The 22429-nt window shown below is 63.7% G+C and overlaps 2 protein-coding genes across 3 annotated transcripts; both read left to right on the top strand.

Moving 5' to 3' along the window:
* Positions 1-1206: 1206 nt before the first annotated feature.
* Positions 1207-11958, top strand: TMEM38A (transmembrane protein 38A). The gene is made up of 6 exons (XM_004595552.4): positions 1207-1404; positions 6490-6646; positions 6801-6985; positions 7937-8024; positions 10188-10305; positions 11660-11958. Exons 1-6 carry the CDS (start codon positions 1281-1283, stop codon positions 11885-11887), a joined length of 900 nt encoding a protein of 299 aa, XP_004595609.2. The 5' UTR covers positions 1207-1280; the 3' UTR covers positions 11888-11958.
* Positions 11959-13167: 1209 nt separating this feature from the next.
* Positions 13168-20647, top strand: LOC131478459 (HAUS augmin-like complex subunit 8). 2 transcript variants are annotated; one of them, XM_058657938.1, is made up of 11 exons: positions 13188-13279; positions 13917-13978; positions 15343-15398; positions 15736-15814; positions 17421-17513; positions 17965-18056; positions 18287-18352; positions 18433-18591; positions 18708-18849; positions 19377-19521; positions 20381-20646. In XM_058657938.1, the coding sequence occupies exons 1-11, from the start codon at positions 13203-13205 to the stop codon at positions 20565-20567; spliced, it is 1158 nt and encodes a 385-aa protein (XP_058513921.1). In that variant the 5' UTR covers positions 13188-13202; the 3' UTR covers positions 20568-20646. The 2 variants fall into 2 exon arrangements, with proteins under 2 accessions (XP_058513922.1, XP_058513921.1); XM_058657939.1 differs by lacking the exon at positions 18287-18352 and having other exon boundaries at positions 13168-13279; positions 20381-20647.
* The last annotated feature ends 1782 nt before the right edge of the window (positions 20648-22429 follow it).

Raw genomic sequence — 22429 nt, 5'->3', positions numbered from 1 at the left:
TAGACTCTGTAGAGAAGGCGTCCCCTCTCTGTAAACGGCCCAGGAGGAACCGCAGTCCTGGTGTCCTTAGGCTCCGTCGACTCGGAAGCCAGACTGGATTCCAGAAAGGGGGACCCCCATATGGGGGGCCGGGGTCCCCAGGAAGCTGCGCGCTCCACAGGTCGGGGAGCTTCGGGTGTGGGGAGCCCCATGGGGGGCGCAGGAGCTAAGCACACGGACGCCCGGGGATACGGGCCCTGACTGGGCTGCTGACACGACGGAGGTCCCACTGGAGACCCGTGGGGTTGGGGTCCCGGTGCAGCCCCTCGGGGAACGGGGTCCATGTGGAGACCCGGGGGGGCCTCACAGGGGATGAGTTACCCGCTGACCCTCCTCCCTGATAGCCCGCCTCCCCTGGGACGGCTCCTGGAAGACCCACTGGACCCTCCTCCCCTAGACCCTCCTCCCCTGGACCCTCCTCCCCTGGACCCGCCTGCCCTGGACCCTTCTCCCCTGGACCCTCCTGCCCTGGACCCTCCTCCCCTACACCCTCTTCCCCTACACCCTCCTCCCCTGGACCCGCCTGCCCTGGACCCTCCTCCCCTGGGCTTTCCTCCCCTGGACCCTCCTCCCTTGGACCCTTCTCCCCTGGACCCGCCTGCCCTGGACCCTCCTCCCCTGGACCCGCCTGCCCTGGACCCTCCTCCTCCCCTGCACCGTCCCTGGGGCGGTGCTTGGGGACCCGCCTGGACCCTCCTCCCCTGGACTCTCTTCCTTTGGACCCTCCTCCCCTGGGCTCTCCTCCCCTGGGCCCTCCTCCCCTGGACCCTCCTCCCCTGGACCTGCCTGGACCCTCCTCCCCTGGGCTCTCCTCCCCTGGACCGTCCCTGGGGCGGTGCTTGGGGACCCGCCTGGGCCCTCCTCCCCTGGACTCTCCTCCCTTGGACCCTCCTCCCCTGGGCTCTCCTCCCCTGGACCATCCCTGGGGCGGTGCTTGGGGATGCGCTGGACCCTCCTCCCCTGGACTCTCCTCCCCTGGACCCTCCTCCCCTGGGCTCTTCTCCCCTGGACCGTCCCTGGGGTGGTGCTTGGGGACGTCCTGGACCCTCCTCCCCTGGGCTCTCCTCCCCTGGACCATCCCTGGGGCGGTGCTTGGGGACGCGCTGGACCCTCCTCCCCTGGACTCTCCTCCCCTGGACCCTCCTCCCCTGGGCCGTCCCCGGGGCGGGCCGGCAGCGGAGGCGGGGCCGTGGTCCCCGGGCGGCCTGCGGGCGGCAGCGGGGTTGGGGGGCCGGGCGGCCATGGAGCTGCTGTCTGCGCTGAGCCTGGGGGAGCTGGCGCTGAGCTTCTCGCGAGTGCCCCTGTTCCCCGTGTTCGATCTCAGCTACTTCATCGTGTCCATTCTCTACCTCAAATATGAGCCAGGTGGGTGCGGGGCCCGGGGGAGGGCGTCCCTGGGGTCGGCGAAGCCCCCTCCGCGGTACGCTGGGAAGGTCGTGCTTGGGGGTGGGGAAGCAGATGCCGCGGGCGGGGAGGGAGAACCGTGGCGTGTGGGGGACGGAGAGCAGATGTTGGGGGTCCCCCCTTGAGGGGGTAGGCGGGTGCGTGAGCTTGGGTCTGCAGCCTGACCTCGCTCCGTGCCCTTGGCTGGCCCCGTGTCTATATAAGGGCCAGCCGGTGCAGCCCTGCACCCCACCCCACCCCCACCGCGATCAGGTTCCCTGAAGATGACACCAGCTGTGCCTCCCAGCCTGGTGGGAGTCCTTCCATCACGGGACAGCCCCTCCCCTGGCCTCCCCCCACCAGCGCCCCGGACTGGGTGGCTTGGGGTCACCCTCCGCCCTGGGGTAGTGCAGACAGCAGACGATGGCTGGTTCAATTCCAGCGGGAGAAATGGCCTCCGTAGGATGGGTCCTATTTTTAGGCAAGCTTCTCCATGCTCTGTTTCTAGCGTTTTCCTGGCTCCAGTGCAGCAGGGAAAGTTAGCACCACGGAAGAAAACAAAAAAAAAACCCCACGCCCCAAACTCCGCGAGTGTCTCACCCCCTCCCCGGCTCAGCCTGGAAATCACTGCATTTTTCTCTTTTCCCTTCCCAGGATAGAAGGGGAAAAAACAGGTGTGCGTGTTCACTGAAGTGCAGAGGCGTGCGGGCTGGGAGCCCCCTTCCAGACCTCCATCCCTGCCTCTCCTCCGTCTCTGCCCCCGCAGTGGCTCTGCTACACACAGGGCCATCTCCTCTCTCTTTGTTTCTCACCCCCTTCCACATCCCGACACCTGTTTGTTCCAGAGCTGTGCTGGACCTCGGCTTACTTCCGCAGAAACAAAGCCGGCTGCATGTTGTTCGCAGCCTTTGGACGGGGAGCCGGACTTGCCCAAAGGTGGCACAGAGTCCCGGGGAATCGTGGGCCCTTGCGGGACTCTCACAGCGTCCCTCCTTCCCACCCCAGGCCAAGCGGCCACACACAGTGGTCAGGCTCCCCTCCACCACGCCCCAGAGTGGGGCATGGGCACCCTACCCACTTCCAGCTTCTCCTTTCAGAAACTGGGTAGTAAGGAACCATTGGGGGATGCCTCGTGGGTGGCAGGCGGAGGACTCGAACCAGGACCTGGGCTGAGCGTGTGGGAACAATGCCTCCCCATCGCCCCACCCCACCCCTGGAACCCTCCTGGAGGGAAGCCACAGAGCGGACACGGCCCAGGACACAGGGTCAGACCCGGTGCCCTCGGTACGGAGAACGGAGCATGCAACTAACTGTGGGACCCTCCAAGTGCACGGCCCCCCGAGCGGTCCTGTGATGGTGGGGGGCTGTGGGACCCTCCAAGCACACGGCCCCCCGAGCGATCCTGTGATGGTGGGGGGGCTGTGGGACCCTCCAAGTGCACGGCCCCCCGAGCTGGTCCTGTGATGGCGAGAGGGGGCCTGATTCTGAGAGAAGCTGCAAAAATTGATTTGTGGATTGTTTCTTTTATTATTATTATGATTTAATTTGTTTATTTGGACTTGGCACGGTGACCCAGTGGCTAAATGCTCGCTTTGCATGCCTCAGGATCCCCTATGGGTACCAGTTCGCATCCCTGAGGCCCCACTTCCCACCCAGCTCCCTGCCTGTGGCCTGGGAAAGCAGTGGAGGACGGCCCTAAGCCTTGGGACCCTGCACCCGCATGGGAGACCTGGAAGACGCTCCTGGCTCCTGGCTTTGGATGAGAATAGCACCGGCCGTTGTAGTCACTTGGGGAGTGAATCATCGGACAGAAGATCTTCCTCTCTGTCTCTCCTCCTCTCTCTATATCTGATTTTGCAGTAAAAAATATAAATCAATCCTTTAAAAGAATTAAGCCTTTCCAGGCACCCTTCTTTCACTTAGCAACATGCAGTCCAGGTTCCCCGATAGCTTTCTGTGTCTTCATCATTTTTTTCCTTCTTTTTTTTCTTGAGATTTATGAATTTATTTCAAAGGCAGAGTTACAGAGAAGGAGAGCAGACATATCTTCCATCGGCCGGCTCACTCCTTAAATTGTCGCAATGGCCAGAGCTGTGCCAGGCCGAAGCCCGGAGCCTGGAGCCTCTTCCGGGTCTCCCAAGCAGGTTCAGGGTCCCAAGGCTTTGGGCCGTCCTCCACTGCTTTCCCAGGCCACAGGCAGGGAGCTGGATGGGAAGTGGAGCAGCTGGGACTCGAACTGCTGCCTGAAAAGGATCCCGGCACTGCACGCAGCAGGTGTAGCCACCATGGCTCAGCACCAGCCCCAATAGTTCTTTTATGTCTTTCAGTAGCATTCCATGATACGGAATTCTCTGGGAAGCTCACCCATTTACTCAGCCAAGGACATCTTGATTTCATTTGGAAAACTTCTAAAATGCCGGGAGGAGGTCAAGGAAAACCTACATTTCTATTAGTTTCTATTTTATAAATAATTATTTTTGTTAAAGATCTGTTTGTTTATTTATTTATGGAAAGTCAGATATACAGAGAGGAAGAAAGAGAGAGACAAATTTCTTCTCTCTGATGATTCACTCCCTAAGTGACCACAACGGCTGGAGCTGAGCTGATCCAAAGCCAGGAGCCAGGAGCTTCTTCAGGGTCTCCCATGCGGGTGCAGGGTCCCAAGGCTTTGGGCCGTCCTCCACTGCTTTCCCAGGCCACAGGCAGGGAGCTGGGTGGGAAGTGGAGCTGTGGGGACTCGAACTGTCCCTGTCCGTCCACAGCCACAGCCAGGTTAGCAGCAGAGCCACAGCTCAGAGGCCACATCCCAACCCCACACCACCACCATGTACAAACCCACATCTTACTCATGGCGCAGCTCCCCCAGCCCAGCCCAGCCCCAGTGCTGAGACGCAAGCAAAGCCCCGGAGAGAATTCAACCCCGAGGGTTATTTCTAGAGGCACGGGGATCCAGTTCTGCCCAGCCGGGGCACCCTGCCCTCCGCAGGACCCACCAGCTGCCGTGGAGGATTAACTGCCAGCCGGAGAGCCTGAGGTCGCAGGGTTGGAAATAGACACGCTGCAGGGGAGGCTGGAGCACCCGGGCCTTGGCTCACGTGCCCTGAGAGGCGTGCCCTGGTCACTGTCATTGCCACAAGGCTCCAGGGTCTACTGCAGGACGGGACGGGGCCAGGAGAGGCACTGCTCTGCAGAACGTCACTGTGGGTCGCCACTGGTGGCAACAGTGACCAGAGGACAGCGTCTGGATTTGGGGCTTGAAGTCACTCAGGGTGAGCCTGTTTCCTTTTTAAAAACATAAAGTATCGGAGCCAGTGCAGTGGTGTACAGCTTCCCATAGGGATCGCAGGTTCTCGTCCCAGCTGCTCCACTTCCCGTCCCGCTCCCTGCTGATGAACCTGGGAAAGCCCATGGGAGACCCAGACGCTCCTGGCTTCAAATCAACGCTTCTCGCTCTAACTCTTTCAAATAGGAGAGAATTTTTTTTTTCAAAGATTTATTTATTTTTATTGGAAAGTCAGATATACAGAGAGGTCAGAGAAGTTCTTCTGTCCAATGATTCACTCTGCAAGCTGCCACAACGGCCAGTGCCGCACTCATCCGAACCGAGGAGCCAGGAGCCTCTCCCGGGTCTCCCACGCGGGTGCAGGGTCCCAAGGGTCTGGGGCCGTCCTCCACTGCTTTCCCAGGCCACAGGCAGGGAGCTGGATGGGAAGCGGGGCGCCAGGATTAGAACCGGCGCTCGTTTGAGATCCCAGCGCATTCAAGGTGAGGACTTTAGCTGCTAAGCCACCGCACTGGGCTCTCAGATAGAAATGAATCTTTTTAACAAAAAGAGAGAAGAGGTAGGGTCACACCAGGATAGTTCCATTAGTGTAAACTCCAGGCCTTTATACAGCCTATAAAATTTGGTTTTAAGAGTTGTTTATTTGCAAATCAAAGTACAGGGAAAGAGGGAGAGAGCACCAGAGATGAGCCATCTGCAAGTTGAGGCCGGAGCCGGGAGCCTCCTCGAGCCCCTGCCTGGGGGCGCGCAGCCAGCTGAGAGTTACCAGTGCCGCCTGCAAGAGGTCCACGCAGGACAGGGACTCTCCGTAACTTCACCTCAACGGAGCTGCTCAGGGAGAAGCTGGAAGGAATAGCACCGAGGGTTCCCGCCCCCAGCTTCCCTGGCAACGGCTACTTCCTGCTGGCATAGTATCAAAACCAGGAAATGGAGGCTGGCTAATACTAACTCAATGAGAAGCCGTAGGCAGGGCATGGAAAGTGGAGCAGCTGGGACTTGAACCAGCATCGACGTGGAAGCTGGGGCTTCCGTCAGAGGCTTGATTAACTATGACACTGGTGTTGTAGGTGGAGGCTTAACCCGCTCTGCCGCAGCGTCAGCCCCCATTGCATCTTTTTTTTTAAATAAGAATAAGGCAGCGGGTTCATGCTCCCTCCTCCGCGTGTTCAACAGCAGCCCTGTGGCTCTCCCCGTGCCAAAGGTTCCCTGTGGTGCCGCGCCAAGGGGCACCACAATTCCCGTGGCAGCAGCTCCTCCTGACCCTGCTGGTGTCAGCGACAGCCCATGCCCCTACCGCCACCTTCCATGACGGAGGAACAGCCAAGCCTCCGAAGAGACTAAGGCCAAGTTCTGGATTGGCCCCGGTCCTCCAGGCTCCATACCCACCACACACACAGGGTCTGAGCTCTGCCAGGGTACCCAGGGCAAGGCACTGTCACCCCAGGGCATGGGGGCCACGGAGCTCTGCCGGGGCACCCAGGTTAGGGTGTTGGCATGCCAGGGCACGGGGGTCCTGGTACAAGGTTAGGGCACGGGGGGTCCCGGTACAGGGCCGCTGAGCTCTGCCCGGGTCAGGGCGCTATCATGCCAGGGCACAGGGTCATGGGGCTCTGCCAGGGGCACCCAGGTTAGGGTGCTGCCCACACTAGGGCACAGGGACGCCAGCACAGGGTCGTGGAGGCCCACTGGGGACATCCGGGGCAGGGCGCTGGCATGCCAGGGCACGAGGGCCCTGGATGCCCTGGGAGTCCGTGGATGGACACTCCCTGTCCTCCGCTGGCCAGGAGCAGTCGAGCTGTCCCGACGCCACCCCGTGGCCTCCTGGCTGTGCGCCATGCTGCACTGTTTCGGGAGCTACATCCTGGCGGACCTGCTGCTCGGCGAGCCCCTCATAGACTACTTCAGCAACAACTCGAGTGTCCTGCTCGCCTCGGCCGTCTGGTGAGTGGGAGGGCAGGGCGCCCCTGCTGCGCATGCCAGCTCGAACCCAGAGGCCAGCGTACGCCCAGCGCAGGGGGGATGGCCCCATCCCCGGCCCCCCACGTCCCAGGCTCAGCCCTTGGCCGTGACGCTCCGGCCTCCGCCCTCCCAACAGGTACCTGATTTTCTTCTGCCCCCTGGACCTGTTCTACAAGTGCGTCTGCTTCCTGCCAGTCAAGCTCATCTTCGTGGCCATGAAGGAGGTGGTGAGGGTCCGCAAGATTGCCGTGGGCATCCACCATGCCCATCACCACTACCACCACGGCTGGTTCGTCATGATCGCCACCGGGTGGGTCAAAGGTAAGTGGGCCAGGGACGTCCACCTGGAAGAGCCACCCAGTGCTCGGACTTGCCTCGCCGGTGTGTGCTTCCGGAAGTCCAGTAGGCACAGTGGTAACTGCGGGTGAACCCCTGCTTCTGACCCCAGCGTCCCATAGGGGTGCTGGTTCACACTGCAGAACGTTGCAACCACCAGGGCTGAACCGGGCCAAACCAGGACCTCCGTCTGGGTTTCCCAAATGGGTGCAAGGCCCCAAGCATGTGGCCTGCTTTGGCCGCTGTCCCAGCATGTTAGCAGGGTTCTGCATTGGAAGAGGAACGGCCGGGACTTGAACCAGTGACACGTGGTTGCCAGCATCACAGGTGGCAATGGTGCCCCAGCACAGGCCTCAAGGCTCACCTTTGGATGTGGGCAGGCCTGTGGCACCTTCGTGCTGCTGCCCAACCTGCTGTGTGACAGTCGCCCTGGACAGGGTCCTCTTAATAGCCATAGGCCCCCTCTGCCACCTGCGACAGGAATCATGCACCCCAGGCAGGTGTGAGCACAGGAGGGGAGGGAGGAGGGGCAAGTGTGAGCACAGGAGGGGAGGGAGGAGGGGCAAGTGTGAGCACAGGAGGAGGGGAGGGAGGAGGGGCAAATGTGAGCACAGGAGGGGAGGGAGGAGGGGCAGGTGTGAGCACAGGAGGAGGGGAGGGAGGAGGGGCAGGTGTGAGCGCAGGAGGGGAGGGAGGAGGGGCAAGTGTGAGCACAGGAGGGGAGGGAGGAGGGGCAAGTGTGAGCACAGGAGGAGGGGAGGGAGGAGGGGCAAATGTGAGCACAGGAGGGGAGGGAGGAGGGGCAGGTGTGAGCACAGGAGGAGGGGAGGGAGGAGGGGCAGGTGTGAGCGCAGGAGGGGAGGGAGGAGGGGCAGGTGTGAGCGCAGGAGGGGAGGGAGGAGGGGCAGGTGTGTTCAGCAGTGCCCTGTCCCACAGGCTCTGGCGTCGCCCTCATGTCCCACGCCGAGCAGCTGCTCCGAGGCGTCTGGAAGCCTGAGACAAACGAGGTGCTGCACATGTCCTTGTAAGTCCCACACCTGTCCTGCGGCTGGCCTGGTGCTGGGTGAGGCTGATCAGCTGGGGTGGACGTAGCTGCTCTGTAGAAGGCTCCAGAAGCTGTAGCTTAGGAAGGCCAGGGCGGGAGCTCCAGCGTGTGTGTGTGTGTGTAAGAGAGACAGAGAGACAGAGGGAGCAGGGAGCTCCAAGTGACGCCCAAGTTGACTTTTGAAGGGAGGTTAGGAGATTTCCAGCTGGGGGGCCTGGGAGGGGGCGCAGCAGGGCTGAGAAGGGAAGCCCAGACAGCTCCCAGGAGCCGAAGCAGCATCCAGCGACAGAAACACCTTGCAGGCAGGAAGCAGTTAGATTTTCTACCTTTTCTGTTGAGTGAAGCCCCGGCTGCAGGAACGTGGCAGAGTCACATCCTGCCTCCAATGGAAATCACCGCCCAGTTCACACCTCGGGAAACACCGCGTTCTCTCCTTTTGTCCCCGCAAAGTGCCCCCCCCCAGAGCCATCACGGCTGGCAGGAGGCTTCCTCTCTCGGACCATGCAGTGGCTTATCTGAAGGAGTGGCGCGGGGGCGGGGGGGAGGGCTTGCATCCGCTGGGGCACTCCTCAAACGGCTGCAGTGGCCAGGGCTGGACCGCATCCAAGCCGGGAGCTGGGAGCTCCAGCCGGGTCTCCCACGTGCATGGCTGAGGCCCACGCACTGCTTTCCCAGACGCGTGAACAGGGAGCCGGAACAGAAGTGGGGTGGCCTGCATTCCAGGTGGCACCCCGGTATGGGCAGGCAGCTTAACTCGCTGTGCCGCTGCCCTGGACCCAGGGTCTGTCTCTGCCTTGCCTACTGCGTGTAGCTCGCCTGGCCCTGGTGCCCAGACATCAAGAACACGCATCATCATCCATCACTCCTGCAACGACCTCCGAATCCTGTCCCACAGGGAAGGAAGGAGAAGCTGAGGGAATCCCCGTGTGTTGGCACCAGCAGGTGTTGGGGGACCCCGGATGCCCCCTGGTTGCTGCTCTACTAGAAGGGCGCACCAAACTCGGCAAAGCTTCATAGTTTGCGTGGATTTTTTTTTCCCTAATTGATAGATTTGTTTACTTGAAAGGCAAAATTAGAGAGGGAGACAGAGATTCCCCACCTGCTGGTTCATTCCCCACATGCCCACAACAGCCAGAGCTTGAGCCAAATCGAAGCCAGGAGCCCGGAGCGCCACATGGGTCTCCCACATGGGTGCAGGGCCCCAGCACTTGGGCCACATTCTGCTCCCCTCCCAGGTGCTTGAGCAGGGAGCTAGATCAAAAGTGGAGCAGCCGGGACTCGAACCAGTGCTCATGTGGGCTGCCAGCATGACGGATGGCAGTGTAACCCGCTACACGGCAACACTGGCCCCCGAGGTTAGGGCTTGGGGCTGCAGACAGGCACACGTTGGTGTCAGAGCCTGAGAGGGACTGGGCGTGAACTTCCAAGATGGAGCTCATTTCTCCCAGAGGCGCCAGGCTGCAACACGCAAGGTGTCCTACCACCCGGGACCGCAGTCACATGGACGCGGCTAACGGCTTGTGCACGAACCCTTGGCCCCCACCCTGCAGAAGCTGAGCTGAGGACCAGTGTTGCAGTGCGGTACGTTAAACCAACACCTGTAGTGTCAGCATCCCACATGAACACCGATTCACGTCCCAGCTGCTCCGCTTCCCATCCAGCTCCCTGCTGATGTGCTTGGGAGGGCAGGAGAGGGCGGCCCAAGTGCTTGGGCCCCTGCACGCGCGTGGGAGTCCTGGAGGAAGCTCCTGGCTCCTGGCTTCAGCCTGGCCCTGCCCCAGCCATAGCAGACATTTGGAGAAGGAACCACCAAATGGAAGGCTAATCCTCCCTCTCTCAACTCTCCCTCCCTCCCTCCAGCTTCCTCACTTCCTCCTCTCTGTTACTGTCTTTCAAATAAACAAAAATGCATTTTTTTCAAAAACAAGAGAATTGAAGCTGCCAGGCCCAAGACTCCCACCACACACATCACATGAGACAGCCCAAGATGCTGTCACCAGGGCACCTGCCAGGGACTGCCTGGCACCTGCCTGGGTGCAGAGGGTGGGCTTCCCTCACTGCAGGATGCATGCGCTTTCCCGTCTCACTCAGGAGAAGCTGGGAGCAGGACTGAGGCCTGGTGGGCCCTTCTTTTCTCCGTAGCCCCACCAAAGCCAGCCTGTACGGAGCTGTGCTCTTCACGCTCCAGCAGACCCGCTGGCTCCCAGTGTCCAAAGCCAGCCTCATCTTTGTCTTCACCCTCTTCATGGTGTCCTGTAAGGTAAGCGTCACCCCTGCAGGAGCCCACGCCCCACCTCCTCCAGGCTGGGGTCACCTCTCACCCCTGCAGGAGCCCACGCCCCACCTCCTCCAGGCTGGGGTCACCTCTCACCCCTGCAGGAGCCCACCCCCCACCTCCTCCAGGCTGGGGTCACCTCTCACCCCTGCAGGAGCCCATTCCCCCAGCCTCTTCCCAGGCTGGTTGCGGGGACCAGGATGCACTCAGCAAACAAGAGAGTCCTCAGGGCCAGGGGAAGCTTTCGGTTTTAAGATTGTATCGATGTATCTATTTGAAAGGCAGAGTTACAGAAAGGGGGGATAAAGAGATCTTTCATCCACTGGCTCACTCCCAAGGGGCGGGGCCACAATGAAGTCAGGAGCCAGGAGCTTCTTCATACTGGCTCCTGTGTGGGATACCAACACTTGTAGCTTGTAGCAGTTGAGCCATCACACTGGTGTCATAAATAAATAATTCTTGATTCAAAGAGATCTTTAAAAAACATATTTGGGATCCCGGTGCGGTTGCCCAAAGTGTGGTGCAGGCACAGAGATCCCATATGGACACTGATTTGCGTCCTGGCAGCCCTGTTTCCCATCCCTGTTGTGGCCTGGGAAAGCAGTGGAGGACGGCCCAAAGCCATGGGACCCTGCACCTGTGTGGGAGACCTGGAAGAGGCTCCTGGCTCCTGGCTTTGGATCGGCTCAACTCCGGTCATTGTGGTCACTTGGGGAGTGAATCAGAGAATGGAAGATCTTCCTCTCTATCTCTTGTCTATATATCTGGATTTCCAATAAAAGTAAATAAATCTTTAAACAAAAACCAAAACAAAAACATTTATTTGAAAGTCAGTATGACAGAGAGGATGAGTATCATGAATATTACCATGTGCTGGTTCACTCCCCAAATGCTGGCAGGAGCCAGGGCTGGCCCAGACCTAAGCCAGGAACCAGGGGTGCCACCTGGGCCTCCCATGTCAGTGACAAGAACCCAGGCATGTGGGCCAGCCCCGCCGCCCCTCGGGGTGAGCTGGGTGAGAAGCGGAGCGGCCGGGACTTGAACCAGCTAAGATAGGGGAGGCAGATATCCCCAGGGAGGGTGTAGCCCACAGTGTCACAGCGCCACCCAAACCCCGCCTCTTAATACCACCACATCAAGAGCTGTTTCCTCATGTGACTCTTGGGGGGCAGGGGTGGGGGACCCAGCCATTCGGATCCCCAGGCTGCTCTCTGAGCTCCTGGCAGGCGGTGACCAGCTGTCCCAGGGAGCCTGGGCTGGTCCACCCCAGGGCAGGGCCACCCCCAGCCATGCCCTCACTGTTGGTTCCCTTCCCTGTCCCGTCCACCCCACCCCGCAGGTGTTCCTGACGGCCACCCACTCCCACAGTTCCCCATTTGACGTCCTGGAGGGCTACATGTGCCCTGTGCTGTTCGGGGCAGGCTGGGGCGGCGAGCAGCACCACCACGACAATCATGGTGGATCCCCCGCGGCTGGGCCTGGCCTGCAGCACCCGGTCCTGCCGGCCAAGGCCAGGGAAGAGCTGGGCGAGGGCGCCAGGAAGAAGAAGACCAAGAAGGCGGATTAGGGGAGACGGCGTGGGGGTGAGGAGGGGACCGGTGGAGAGGCGCCACCCCAGGCCCCTCGGAGCCGGGAGCAGCCGGGGCTCCGATGTCCCTGCTCTTGGGGGGACGTTCCCCACGAGCCTCCAGGGCGGATGTGGCTGAAGGGTTCTGTTAGAACTGGGGTCGCCAGCTGTGCAGTCACAGCTGTTGCCAGGAGCAGGGTTGCGGGGAGGTGCGCAGACCTAGCCCCAAACCTGAATTGTTCTTCTCACTGCGTTGTTTCCGACTCTGAATTTCACGGCGCCTTCATTTCCTGGGTGTCTCCCCCGTGCAGGTGCTGGGTTTCTGAGTGTCTTCTCCACGGCCAGCCCTTCCCACTCGCCCACGAGCCACTCTCCTTCCCCGCCCTGTGTTAGCGTGGACACCCCCAGGCCCTGCAAGGCGCAGGGATTAGAACTGGTGCCCATACGGGATCCCAGCGTACTCAAAGCGAGGACTTTGTTTGTTTGAAAGAGAGTGACAGAGGACCTGCCGGCGGCTGATACGTTTCGATACCGGCCGGGCCAGTCAGAGCTGAGCACGGTCAAGCTAGGAGGCAGGAACCTAACAGAATGACTCAGTCAGGGATGACACTGTGGCAAAGCAGGCTCCACCTCGCACCCAGCGCCCTGCCTGTGGCCTGGGAAAGCAGTGGAGGACAGCCCAAAGCCTTGGGACCCTGCACCCGTGTGGGAGACCCCGAAGAGGCTCCTGGCTCCTGGCTTCAGATCAGCTCAGCTCCGGCTGGGAGTCTAACCCTCCCTGTGGCCCCGCAGCACGTACGGCCACAGGGGAGACGTGCTTCCACTTAACACAGACTCCGGGGAGCTGGGGTCGGCGCGCCCACTGGCCGCCTTGGGGACCCTGCCACTGCTCCCTCCCTCCCAGGGACCCCAGACCCAGGAAGACACGCCTGCAGGGCGCTGGGATGCACCCGGGGGTCACTGAGTCATTGCCTGGGAAGGCAGGAAGCAGACAAATCAGGAGGGGACAGTGGGGGCTGCACCCCAGAATCTACCCGCAGGAGTGGGAGCTGAACACTAGAACCTCCGGACAGGAGAGTGGGGGATTGCACCCCATAACTCCCAGCATCAGTGCAGGGCGGCACCCCAGGATCACCCCACAGCAGGGGGGACCAGGGCGCTTGGGGTTCCGGCCCCGCCCCCTCCGCGAGCCCCGCCCCTTCCTGCGCCCGGCCGCGCGTGGCGGCGCGAACCAAGCGGGAGGCCGGAAGGGGGGAGGCCGCCGGCTCAGGCCGCGCCCGCCCGCCGCTGCCGACGCGCGGACACCCCTGCCGACATGGTCCGGCCCGCCGCCGCGCCGAGCCGGCCTTTGAGTGGGGAAGGCGGGAAAATGGCGGATGCCGGCGATGCCGGGTGAGCGGCTGTGGAAGCCCGCAGAGGCCACCGTGGCCGAGGGCGGCCGGGCCGGAGGACAGAGAGTCTCGGGGCGGCTTCTCGGGGGGCTCCCTCGGGGAGCCGACGCGCGGCACCTGCGCATGCCCGGGCGGGGCTGCCCGAGCGACGGGGCTGCGAGTTCGAGTCCCGCGGCGTCCACAGCGGGCGAGCCGCGTTGTCCGTCCGTCCCCGTGCGGCTGAGGCCGGCGCCGGCCAAGCGGGCGCCCTGGCAGGCTGCCGGTGAGCCGGGCACGGCCGCCTCGTGAGTTTGTCCGAGCCCCGAGACGACGCCTGAACCGTCCGCCACGCTCCCTTCGCTCAGATAGCCCCGTTAGTTGACGGGCAGGCGGCACACGGCCACCTGGCGCTGCCTGACGCCCCCGGAGCCTGGAGCTGCATCCCCGGCTCGCCCCGTGGGTTGGCAGGGCCCCCGGCCCGCCCTGGTGCTGCCTCCTCCCGGGGTGTGCGTTAGCAGGAGGCTGGACTCGAACCCACGTCGCACTGTGATGAGGCACTCAGGCTCTGTCCCGCCTGGGGTGCCCACTGGGGCTCGACCTCCCTGGGGGTGTCCTGGGCGAGCCAGGGCCGGCTTCCTTGACCTGGGCTTCTCTTCCAGGAAGCCGGCTGGGATCCCCGGCACTTCTGGTGGGGCCAAGATGAAAGAGAAGCGAGGACGAGGTGAGCCTGCTGGGCCGGGCAGCGGCTGTGCCCGCAGCTCACTGACTGACCCTCCGACCCGTGGCCGGGCAGGCCGTGGGGTGGCCAGGCCGAGGGGTACCCACTGCCCAGGGGTTCCACGCTCTGTGATTGTATGGTCGGGTGGACAGGCAGGCCGTGGGGTGGCCAGGCCGAGGGGTACCCTCTGTCCCGGGGGTTCCACGCTCTGTAATTGTATGGTGGGGTGGACAGGCAGGCCGTGGGGTGGCCAGGCCGAGGGGTACCCACTGCCCAGGGGTTCCACGCTCTGTGATTGTATGGTCGGGTGGACAGGCAGGCCGTGGGGTGGCCCAGGCCGAGGGGTACCCTCTGCCCCGGGGGTTCCATGCTCTGTGATTGTATGGTGGGGTGGACAGGCAGGCCGTGGGGTGGCCCAGGCCGAGGGGTACCCTCTCTTCCTAGGGTTCCAGGTTCTGTGGTTGCACGGTCAGGTGACAGGCAGGCACTGCCCCTCCCTGGCTTCATGGCCATGTGGCTGCCACATCCAGGTCCCTCCTCCAGGTCTCATTTGGGGTGGCAGGGCCCCCCTGCAGGTCTCCCCCAGACCAGACTTGATCAGCATACCAGTGCCTTCCCCTCACGCCTGGCCACAGGCAGCTGGCGTCTGTGAGGGAGCTGGGACAGGCCCCCTATTAGCAGGGGGCATGGGCGTCCTGCTCAGGGCTGTGACGGGTGCCCGGGGCCTTTCCCACCCGGCGCCCACCTGAGGGCCTCATGGCACTGTTTGCTGTCCTCCCTCCCTGCTGCTGGTGATGGCAGAGCCCGCTGGACCTTCCGGGGCCTTCTGGCCTGAGGCCACACCCCCATCTGTGTGATTGTTCTACCCGCATAGCCCAGGCCGCACAGCAGCCTGCAGTCGGACCTCAGGCCCGAATGGGTCAGAAATTCGTGTTCCCTGGCCCAGTGACAGGCTCAGGCTGTGGGCAGACAGTCACAGAGGGTCAGGAGGTAATGGCTCAGGCAGGTGCCTCGCCCAGTGTGGGACTAGTGGCTTCCGGCCACGGCTCAGGCCGCAGGAGCTGGGGGCCTTGCCCCAATGGGGGAGCTTTGGGGGCTCCGAGCTGTTGCCTGGAGAAGTAGGGGAGGGTGGTGCCTGTCAAAGCCAGGCCAGGGCACTCAGGAGAGCAAGGCAGATTGGCAGGTACAGGACACTGGGTGTGGGGAGCTGGGAGGGCGCAGGGCGGGCTCCGGGGTACAGGAGCCTCCCTCTGAGCTCAGGGCTGGGTGTCATAGCCCAGAGTGGCGGGGTCCAGGGGTTTGAGGAGGGGAGCAGCCGCGGCTCTCTGGGCAGGAGTGGGGGTGCTACACCCAGTTGTGCTCCCCAGGGGGAAGAGTGGTCGAGTCCCGGTACTTGCAGTATGAGAAGAAAGGCGCCAGAAAGGTAAGGAGGCGCATAAAGCAGGAGCTGCATTGGGGTTGCCCACGCGGGTCAGAGGCCCAGCTACTGAGCCGCGGCCTGCGTCCTCCAAGGTGAGTGCCAGCAGGGAGCTGGATGGAAAGCCAGGCTGGGCTGTGTGTGTCCCTCGTGACAGGGGTCGCCCGAGTCACAGGGGTCCACCCGGCCAGCACGTCCATGTCTTGTACACATCACATGTGTCCCTGGTGCCCCACGATGGAATTCCTGAGCTCTGCCCATCTCTGCCTTGGCTCATGCCAGGAGCTCACACCCCCACCCCACTGACCCCAGCAGTGATCTGAAGACCGCGTGTCCCCAACAGGCTCCTGCGGCTGACACCTCCAGGTGCGGCGGGAAAGCACCCGACAGCGGGAGGAAGGCCGGCGTTCAGCAGAGCCGAGGTGTGCGGGGTCACGGGCGGTAGGGATGGTGGCCTCAGCTCGCTGGCAGGAGCCGCGGGGTGGGGAGCCTCTGGGAAAGCTGCCTGGGCCAGGAGCAGCTGTGTCCCTTGGGCGTCGTTTCCAGGGGCCTCACCTGGCCTGCCGTCAGGGTGCAGCTTAGTATCCACACAGTCCTGTCTGCCCACTCACTAATGGGGCCCCACGGTGGCCAACTCTGCCATGGTGGGAGTGTGCGCAGTCAGGACACCGCACAGGGTGCCGGGGACTCTGGTCGGGTCTGTCGTTGGAACCCACTCCCACGTGAGGGGCTGGGCGAGCAGATTCATCCCTCCAGAAGGCAGCTCCCCCCAAACATCCTCCGCAGGACCCTCCACAGTCCAGCCCCGCCCTCTTGATGCCACCAGCGTATTGGGATCCAGGGTTCCAGCACGGGGAGCCTTGGAGGTCAGCCCACAGCTGGGGACTCCCATAGGGAGGGAGCCTCTCACACCAGTGGGCTTCCGTCAGTGCCCCACGGGCGCCTGGTGAAGTGGGGGAGCTCCTCTCAGCGGCCGTGGGCGGCACTGCCCGTGCCTGCTGGCCGGGGCCTCACGGTGCTGCATGGGAAGTGGAGCAGCCGGGGCTGGAACCTGTGCCCGGGTGGGACGCTAGCCCAGCAGGGAACAGCTTTGCCCACTGCACCACAGCGATGACCCTTAGCCCACAGCTCTGGAGCCCGGAGCACCCATGGTATCTGCTCTGCTTCTGCAGTGCCGCCGGCAGTTCCGGGGTGTGAGGGGCTGCGCCGTGGGCCACTGCTCCCACCAGCCCTGCTCCTGGCCATTGAGAACTGCCCCAGTGTGCCCGACAAACCTCCGAGAGATGGGGCGGGCTGCGAGGGTACAGGCCACGTGGGCACAGCAGCACCATGGCCTCGGGTGCCCTGCCCTCGTCCTGCTCATCCCGCCCTGACCCCACACCTTCACCCCGAGCACCCGTGCGTGCCCCTGGCTGCTGGCGGCTGTGTAGCCCGAGAATGACTGTAGCGCAGCTGAATGTGGCGGGTGCGGGCTGGGCACCGGCCTCTGCCCCCTCCGTGCCAAGCCGCAGCTCTGTCCCCTGCGCTGGGTGCTGTGACGGCCTAGGGCTGTTTCTTGAGGCTGCCTGATGGTTTGTCACAGTTTCTTTGTGGAAAGGCAGGCTTAGGGAACAGGGATTGAGAGCCTCTGTGTGCTGGTTCCCTCCCCACGTGAGCACGGCAGCCATGAGCCGCAGCAAGCATCCTGCAGAACTGTAAACTGAGGCCTAGCGCTGGGACACAGCGGGCTGAGCTACAGCCTTGACACCCACATCCCGTATGGGCACCGGGGCGAGTCCCGGCTGCCCCACTTCCCACCCAGCTCCCTGCTTGTGCCCGGGGCTGTGCGGGCAAAGCCAGGCGCCCAAGCATGAGGAGGCCGACTCCAGCCGGTGCCCATGTGGATGCCAGCATTGCAGGTGGCAGCACGGGCCCCTGGGAAGGAGCGTTACACAGCGAGAGGTGGGCTGAGGCCACCTGCCTCCTGGGGCGTGACAGCTGACCCCTCACTGACGGGCACTCCGGTGGGTCTTCTCGTTCGGGCGACAGATGGCAGTGGCCTTGGCCAGGGGGACCTGCAGTCGACGATGCTGGAAGGACACAGCGCTGCCCCACCTGACCTGGACCTCTCCGACATCCACGGTAAAGCTCCCACGGGCGCCGGCTGCCGGCTGCGGCGGGGCGGGGGAGCTGGCTGGGCCTGCCTGTATGGGGTCATGTCCTTGGACGTGGTTGAAGGTAGAGGGTCGACGGGAAGGGAGAGCTCTCCTGTGAGCCAGGTCACTCCTCCAACGCTGCGGCAGCCAGGGCTGGCCCAGGCGGACCAGGAGCTGGACGCTGCCCCGGGCCCTCACTGCCGCTCCTTCTCACACGTGTTAGCGGAGCTGGGTTGGAAGGGGAGTAGCTGGATGAACCAGCGCTCCAGTACATGGGACAGGGCCTTCCCAGGCGGTGTGTTAACCTGCTAGCACCACAGCCCCAGGCCCAGCTCAGCGCGTGGTTAGCCCGGAGGCATGTTCCACTCACGGGGCTTAGCAGGTCATGAGGCCGGCCGGCCGAGCCCCTCGCTGCCACCCACACCTGTCCAACCCAGGCAAGAGTATGACCGTGAAGACGCCGCAGCCGAGCAAGAAGCCATCCAGGAAGGCAGCGTTGTCGACCTGTGCCCCAAGGAGGAAGGGCCCCGTGAGTGAGCGTGCCGGCAGCTGGTGGGCGCACACGCCCGCACGGTGCACCTGCTGCCCTGGGCCCCGCACAGCCGGTCTAGGGCATTCCCCCGATGAGGGGCTGTGTGCAGTGCACCCCATGACTGGGTGCGGCTGTGCTCCAACTGCGAGGTGCCGGGGATTGTGGGGAGGGCAGCACCCAGGGTGGCGCTGGGAGCCCTGAGGACGCCCTGCACCCACCGCCCACAGACGTTAGCCGAGCAGATGGAGATGACAGAGTCACAAACTCTGCTGTTTACACTGCTGGCCACCAAGGTGAGCCGCACGCCTGGCCCATCTGGGGTGCAGGGGAGGGGCCCCCGTGCCGCCCGCCCACGCCCGTGTTCCCTGCCCAGATGGAGAAGAGGCTGGCCGAGCAGGAGCAGCGGGCGGAGCAGGAGCTGGTTCTCCTGGAGCGGGAGAAGGAGCGGCTGCAGACTGAGAGCGCCGAGCTGCGGCGACGGCTCCTGCTGCAGCAGAAGCAGCGCGAGCTGGAGGCCAAGTTCAACGCCCAGGTGAGCAGAGCGTGAGGCCAGGTGCACGCCGGCTCAGGGAGCCACAGTCCCGGGACCCCAGGAGGGCGTGGGGGGCACCGTACCCGGTCCCAGCGTCCCTCCCCTCCCGTGGGCAGATGCAGGTGCTGGGCCCCTTGGTGGAGGTGGCCGACCGCTTCCAGGAGCAGTACAAAGCGCTGGCCGCGGCGCTGGACAGCACCCGACACGAGCTGCCCGGGCGCGCCATCCACCTGGAGCAGGACGGACGGCACCTGCTGGGTAAGAGCCGCCACGTCAGCCCCGGCCTGGGGGCCCTGCTGGGCTCAAGTGCCAGAGCGCTGGGGGCAGCCAGAGCTGCTGAGTGGGCATCAGGGCCCCCGAACCCACCCTGTTCTCCCCAGACCGAGCCTGGCGCTCAGAGGGACCCCCATCCCAGATGCCCAGGATCCAGAGCTGCGGTGGGACATGGCCTGGGTGCAAGGACCCAAGCCCTTGGGTCCCCTTCAGCTGCCACCCAGGCATGGTATCAGGGAGCTAGGGGGGAGGTGGAGCAGCCGAAACTCGAACCAGCCCCAGGGTGATACGCTCACGGCTTACAGAGCAGTTCAGGGTGCAGGGTCAGAGCTGGCTGCCCCCAGTCCTGCTGGCTCGGCCCTCCCCCTGCACCAGTACACCCCCTCCTGTCTTGGGGCTGCGGGGTTGTTTCTCACAGCTGCTCCTAGTGGAGGCAGGCCTGCGGCTTCCTTCACCTGGCGTGGTGTGGGAGACGGGGAAGGCCCGGCGGCTCACAGCCCCCTCCCCTGCAGACTCCCTGCAGCTGGAGCTCACCACCACGCAGCGCCTCCTCCAGGATCTGGGCGTGGGCCCGGAGGAGGAGAAGCCCACGCGGGCGCTGGACTTGCTGAGGGAACTGCGGGCCCTGGCCACCCAGAAGGACTTGGAGCTCCAGAGGTATCTCCGGGCTCACAGTGGGCAGGAGGGGCGCGGGGCTGCAGGGCAGGTGGTCCAGGGCCTGTTCCCTCAGGGTGCGGGTCCCCTGGCTGCCGCCCCTTCCCGGCCAGCAGGTGTAGCTCGCACCATCTCGGTTGCGGACCCCACTTTCCTTCCACCGGAGGCCTGGCAGGCCCTCGCCTCCCTCTTCCAGCCTCCTTGGGTCGGCTATGGGTGCTGGGTGTGGCGGGGCCAGGCTGACCTGGCTGGGCTGGGAAAGCGGCTGGGGAGAGGCACTTCCTCCCGTGACTTGAGCCGGCTCTCCGTGGGTCAGTGCCCGCGGTGATGGGAGACAGGGAGGCCCTACCTGCTGGTTCACTCCCGAGTGCCCACGACCAGGGGCCTAGGCCTGTCCGAAGGCAGGAGCTTCCCTCGGGGTGGCAGATGCCCCTGGACAGCCTGAGCGTGCCCTGCTGCCTCCCGGAGTGCCTGTTAGCTGGAAGCTGGCTTCAGAGAGGGGACTGGGGCCCGGGCAGGACCGTGGGCCACGTGGGCGCCCTGCAAGCTGCTTCCTCCCACGCCCACACTGCTCCCTCTCAGGGGTCCGCGGGTCTGGTTGCTCCTGTGGGAGCTCAGGGCTCGGGGTGCAGCAATCGCTGCCTCCTGGAACTGACCGGGGCTCCAGGAGCCGGTGGGCCTAGTGCCCTGTGTGCCTGAGTTCCCAGTGCAGGACAGCGGGCGTGGGGTGTCACAGTGTCGGAGGGAAGGGCTGGCCCGGGCCTGTGGGAGGTGTGGGTGTGGCTGCCCACCCCCGCCGCCGTGTGAGGGTCCTGTCTGGGCCCGGCTGCCCCCGTGCCAGCGGCTGCCTGCTCTCCCCCAGGAGCTTCGCCGAGGTGCTGGAGCTGTCTGCCGAGGCGAGTCAGGAGGCCGCCCTCGTGAACCAGGAAGTCCTGGAGCGAGCGGGGGGCCTGGCCGCCCCCAGCCGCTGGTACTTCGGGGAGGGCACCGCCCGTGGGGAGCCGCCCGGAGGTCTCCCCGAGGCCACCCCGCCAGCCGGCGCCCTGTGAGCCCGATGCCCCTGCCCGTGTCCAGGAGGCCGTTGGCATGGCACGTTCCTTGCTGTGTGGGCAGCGCTGTTCTGTGTTCACTCTCTTTGTTCCTTGAAATACAGATCCTGTGTACAGCAGCCTGCGGTTTGTGCGTGAGCTCGGCTGTGCGGGGCGTGCCTGCGCCCTCTCTCCTCCTCCTTCCCTGGCCCCCCGGCCCCTGACCCTGGGGTGAGGGTTCCTTGAGGTGCCACAGGCTGCTGTGGTCCAGTCACCGGGGAGACATCTTGGGCCAGGACCCAGGGTTGGCCCAGAAGTCGTGGGTGTCCCCTGGGCACCTCACACATGGAGCCTGATGTACTTTTCCTTTGAGTGTGTATTTTACAAACTGAATATGTTTCTGTTTTACTTAAAAGCATGAGAAATGCTGCAACTTCAGGTTCACTTCCAATAGTCGTGAGAGCCAGGCCACAGATCCCACAGCTCCATCCGGGTCTCCCACACAGGCAGGGACCCTGGCGCTTGGCTGTGGGGAGCCTGACGGGAAGTGGGGCAACCGGACCTGCCCCAGCACCCCGTGTAGGGTTCTGGTGTCCTGGTGTCAGCATGAGCTGCCGTGCCCACGCAGCCCCAGGGCTGTCCCTGAGTGGGGTTACTGGTTCAAGTCCCCCTGCTCCACTTCCTGTCCAGCTCCTTGTCGATACGCGCCCTGGGGAGCTGCAGGAGTCCCACACCCTGGTCCCCTGCCGTTTCTGTGAGAACCTGCCTGGAGGTCTGGGCTCTGGGCCCCAGCCTGGCCCAGCCCAGCCGCAGTGGCCATTTATGGAGTGACCCAGTGGGTGGGAGGTGGCTGTCTCCCTCTGTCTTTCTGCCTTTCAAATCTACTAAATACATCTTAAGGGCCCAGTGGCGTGGCCTAGCGGCTAAAGTCATTGCCTTGAATGCCAGGATCCCATGTGGGCGCCGGTTCTAATCCCGGCAGCTCCACTTCCCATCCAGCTCACTGCCTGTGTCCTGGGAAAGCAGTCAAGGACGGCCCAAAGCCTTGGGACCCTGCACCCATTTGGGAGACCTGGAGGAAGCTCATGGCTCCTGACTTCAGATTGGCTCAGCACCGGCCGTTGCGCTCACTTGGGGGGATGACTCATTGGACAGAAGATCTTCCTCTCTATCTCTCCTCTATATATATCTAACTTTGTAATAAATAAATCTTTTAAAAAAATAAATAAATACATCTTTAAACAAAGGGGAAAGCAGCGCCATGGCCCTGCAGCACCCCGCACACAGGCAGGTGTTTAAGCAGTCAGAACAGTGGGCTCCAGGGCCAGGGGCGTGGGCTCCATTCGCACAGCAGCAGCCCATCCCACTCCGAAGCCCAGGCTGCCGGCTCTCCACGCCGCTTCTCTGAGTCCCTCTGGGAACACGCCGCCCGTGGGGCCGGGCACTGGCTTGGTGTCCCACGGCAGCCCGCTCAGGGGTGAGTCCCAACTCAGGCTCGCTGGCCCATGCCCAGACGGGCAGCAGCCACAAACCCACACACCCTACCCTGCTGCCCACCTGGGCACCTCGGGTAACATCCTGGCTCCTGGCTGGGACCCGGCATGTGGAGGGCAAAGCAGGGTGGCGGACCTCTCGGGGTGCCCACCCCCTGCCGGACCTGGGGGGCTCGGCCTCTCGGAGCTCAATGATCAATCCACAGTGCTGCAGTCCCCGGCCGCGGGGCTGATGGGACCTCGTCCCCAGGCACCAGCCTGCAGTGGCCAGCGGCACGGGCAGTCAGAACCTGCCTCACCCGCGCTGTGTCGTCTCAGGCCCCGCCTGGAGGCAGCCAGGTGAAGCTCTGGCTCAGAGTCGGCGCCCACAGAGCCAGGGGAGCCCACTGG

Source organism: Ochotona princeps, chromosome 33, assembly GCF_030435755.1.
Source record: "Ochotona princeps isolate mOchPri1 chromosome 33, mOchPri1.hap1, whole genome shotgun sequence".
Taxonomy (NCBI): domain Eukaryota; kingdom Metazoa; phylum Chordata; class Mammalia; order Lagomorpha; family Ochotonidae; genus Ochotona; species Ochotona princeps.
Note: the sequence above shows the minus strand (reverse complement) of the source record. Positions and strands in the feature narration are given on the sequence as shown.

Excerpts from the sequence above, each read along its gene's own strand:
- TMEM38A (XM_004595552.4), top strand. The coding sequence starts at position 1,281 with ATGGAGCTGCTGTCTGCGCTGAGCCTGGGGGAGCTGGCGCTGAGCTTC. Across the intron at positions 6,647-6,800 it reads CTGCTCGCCTCGGCCGTCTG|GTACCTGATTTTCTTCTGCC; the intron begins GTGAGTGGGAGG and ends CCCTCCCAACAG. Across the intron at positions 6,986-7,936 it reads CGCCACCGGGTGGGTCAAAG|GCTCTGGCGTCGCCCTCATG; the intron begins GTAAGTGGGCCA and ends CCTGTCCCACAG.
- LOC131478459 (XM_058657938.1), top strand. The coding sequence starts at position 13,203 with ATGGTCCGGCCCGCCGCCGCGCCGAGCCGGCCTTTGAGTGGGGAAGGC. Across the intron at positions 13,979-15,342 it reads GAAAGAGAAGCGAGGACGAG|GGGGAAGAGTGGTCGAGTCC; the intron begins GTGAGCCTGCTG and ends TGTGCTCCCCAG. Across the intron at positions 15,399-15,735 it reads AGAAGAAAGGCGCCAGAAAG|GCTCCTGCGGCTGACACCTC; the intron begins GTAAGGAGGCGC and ends TGTCCCCAACAG.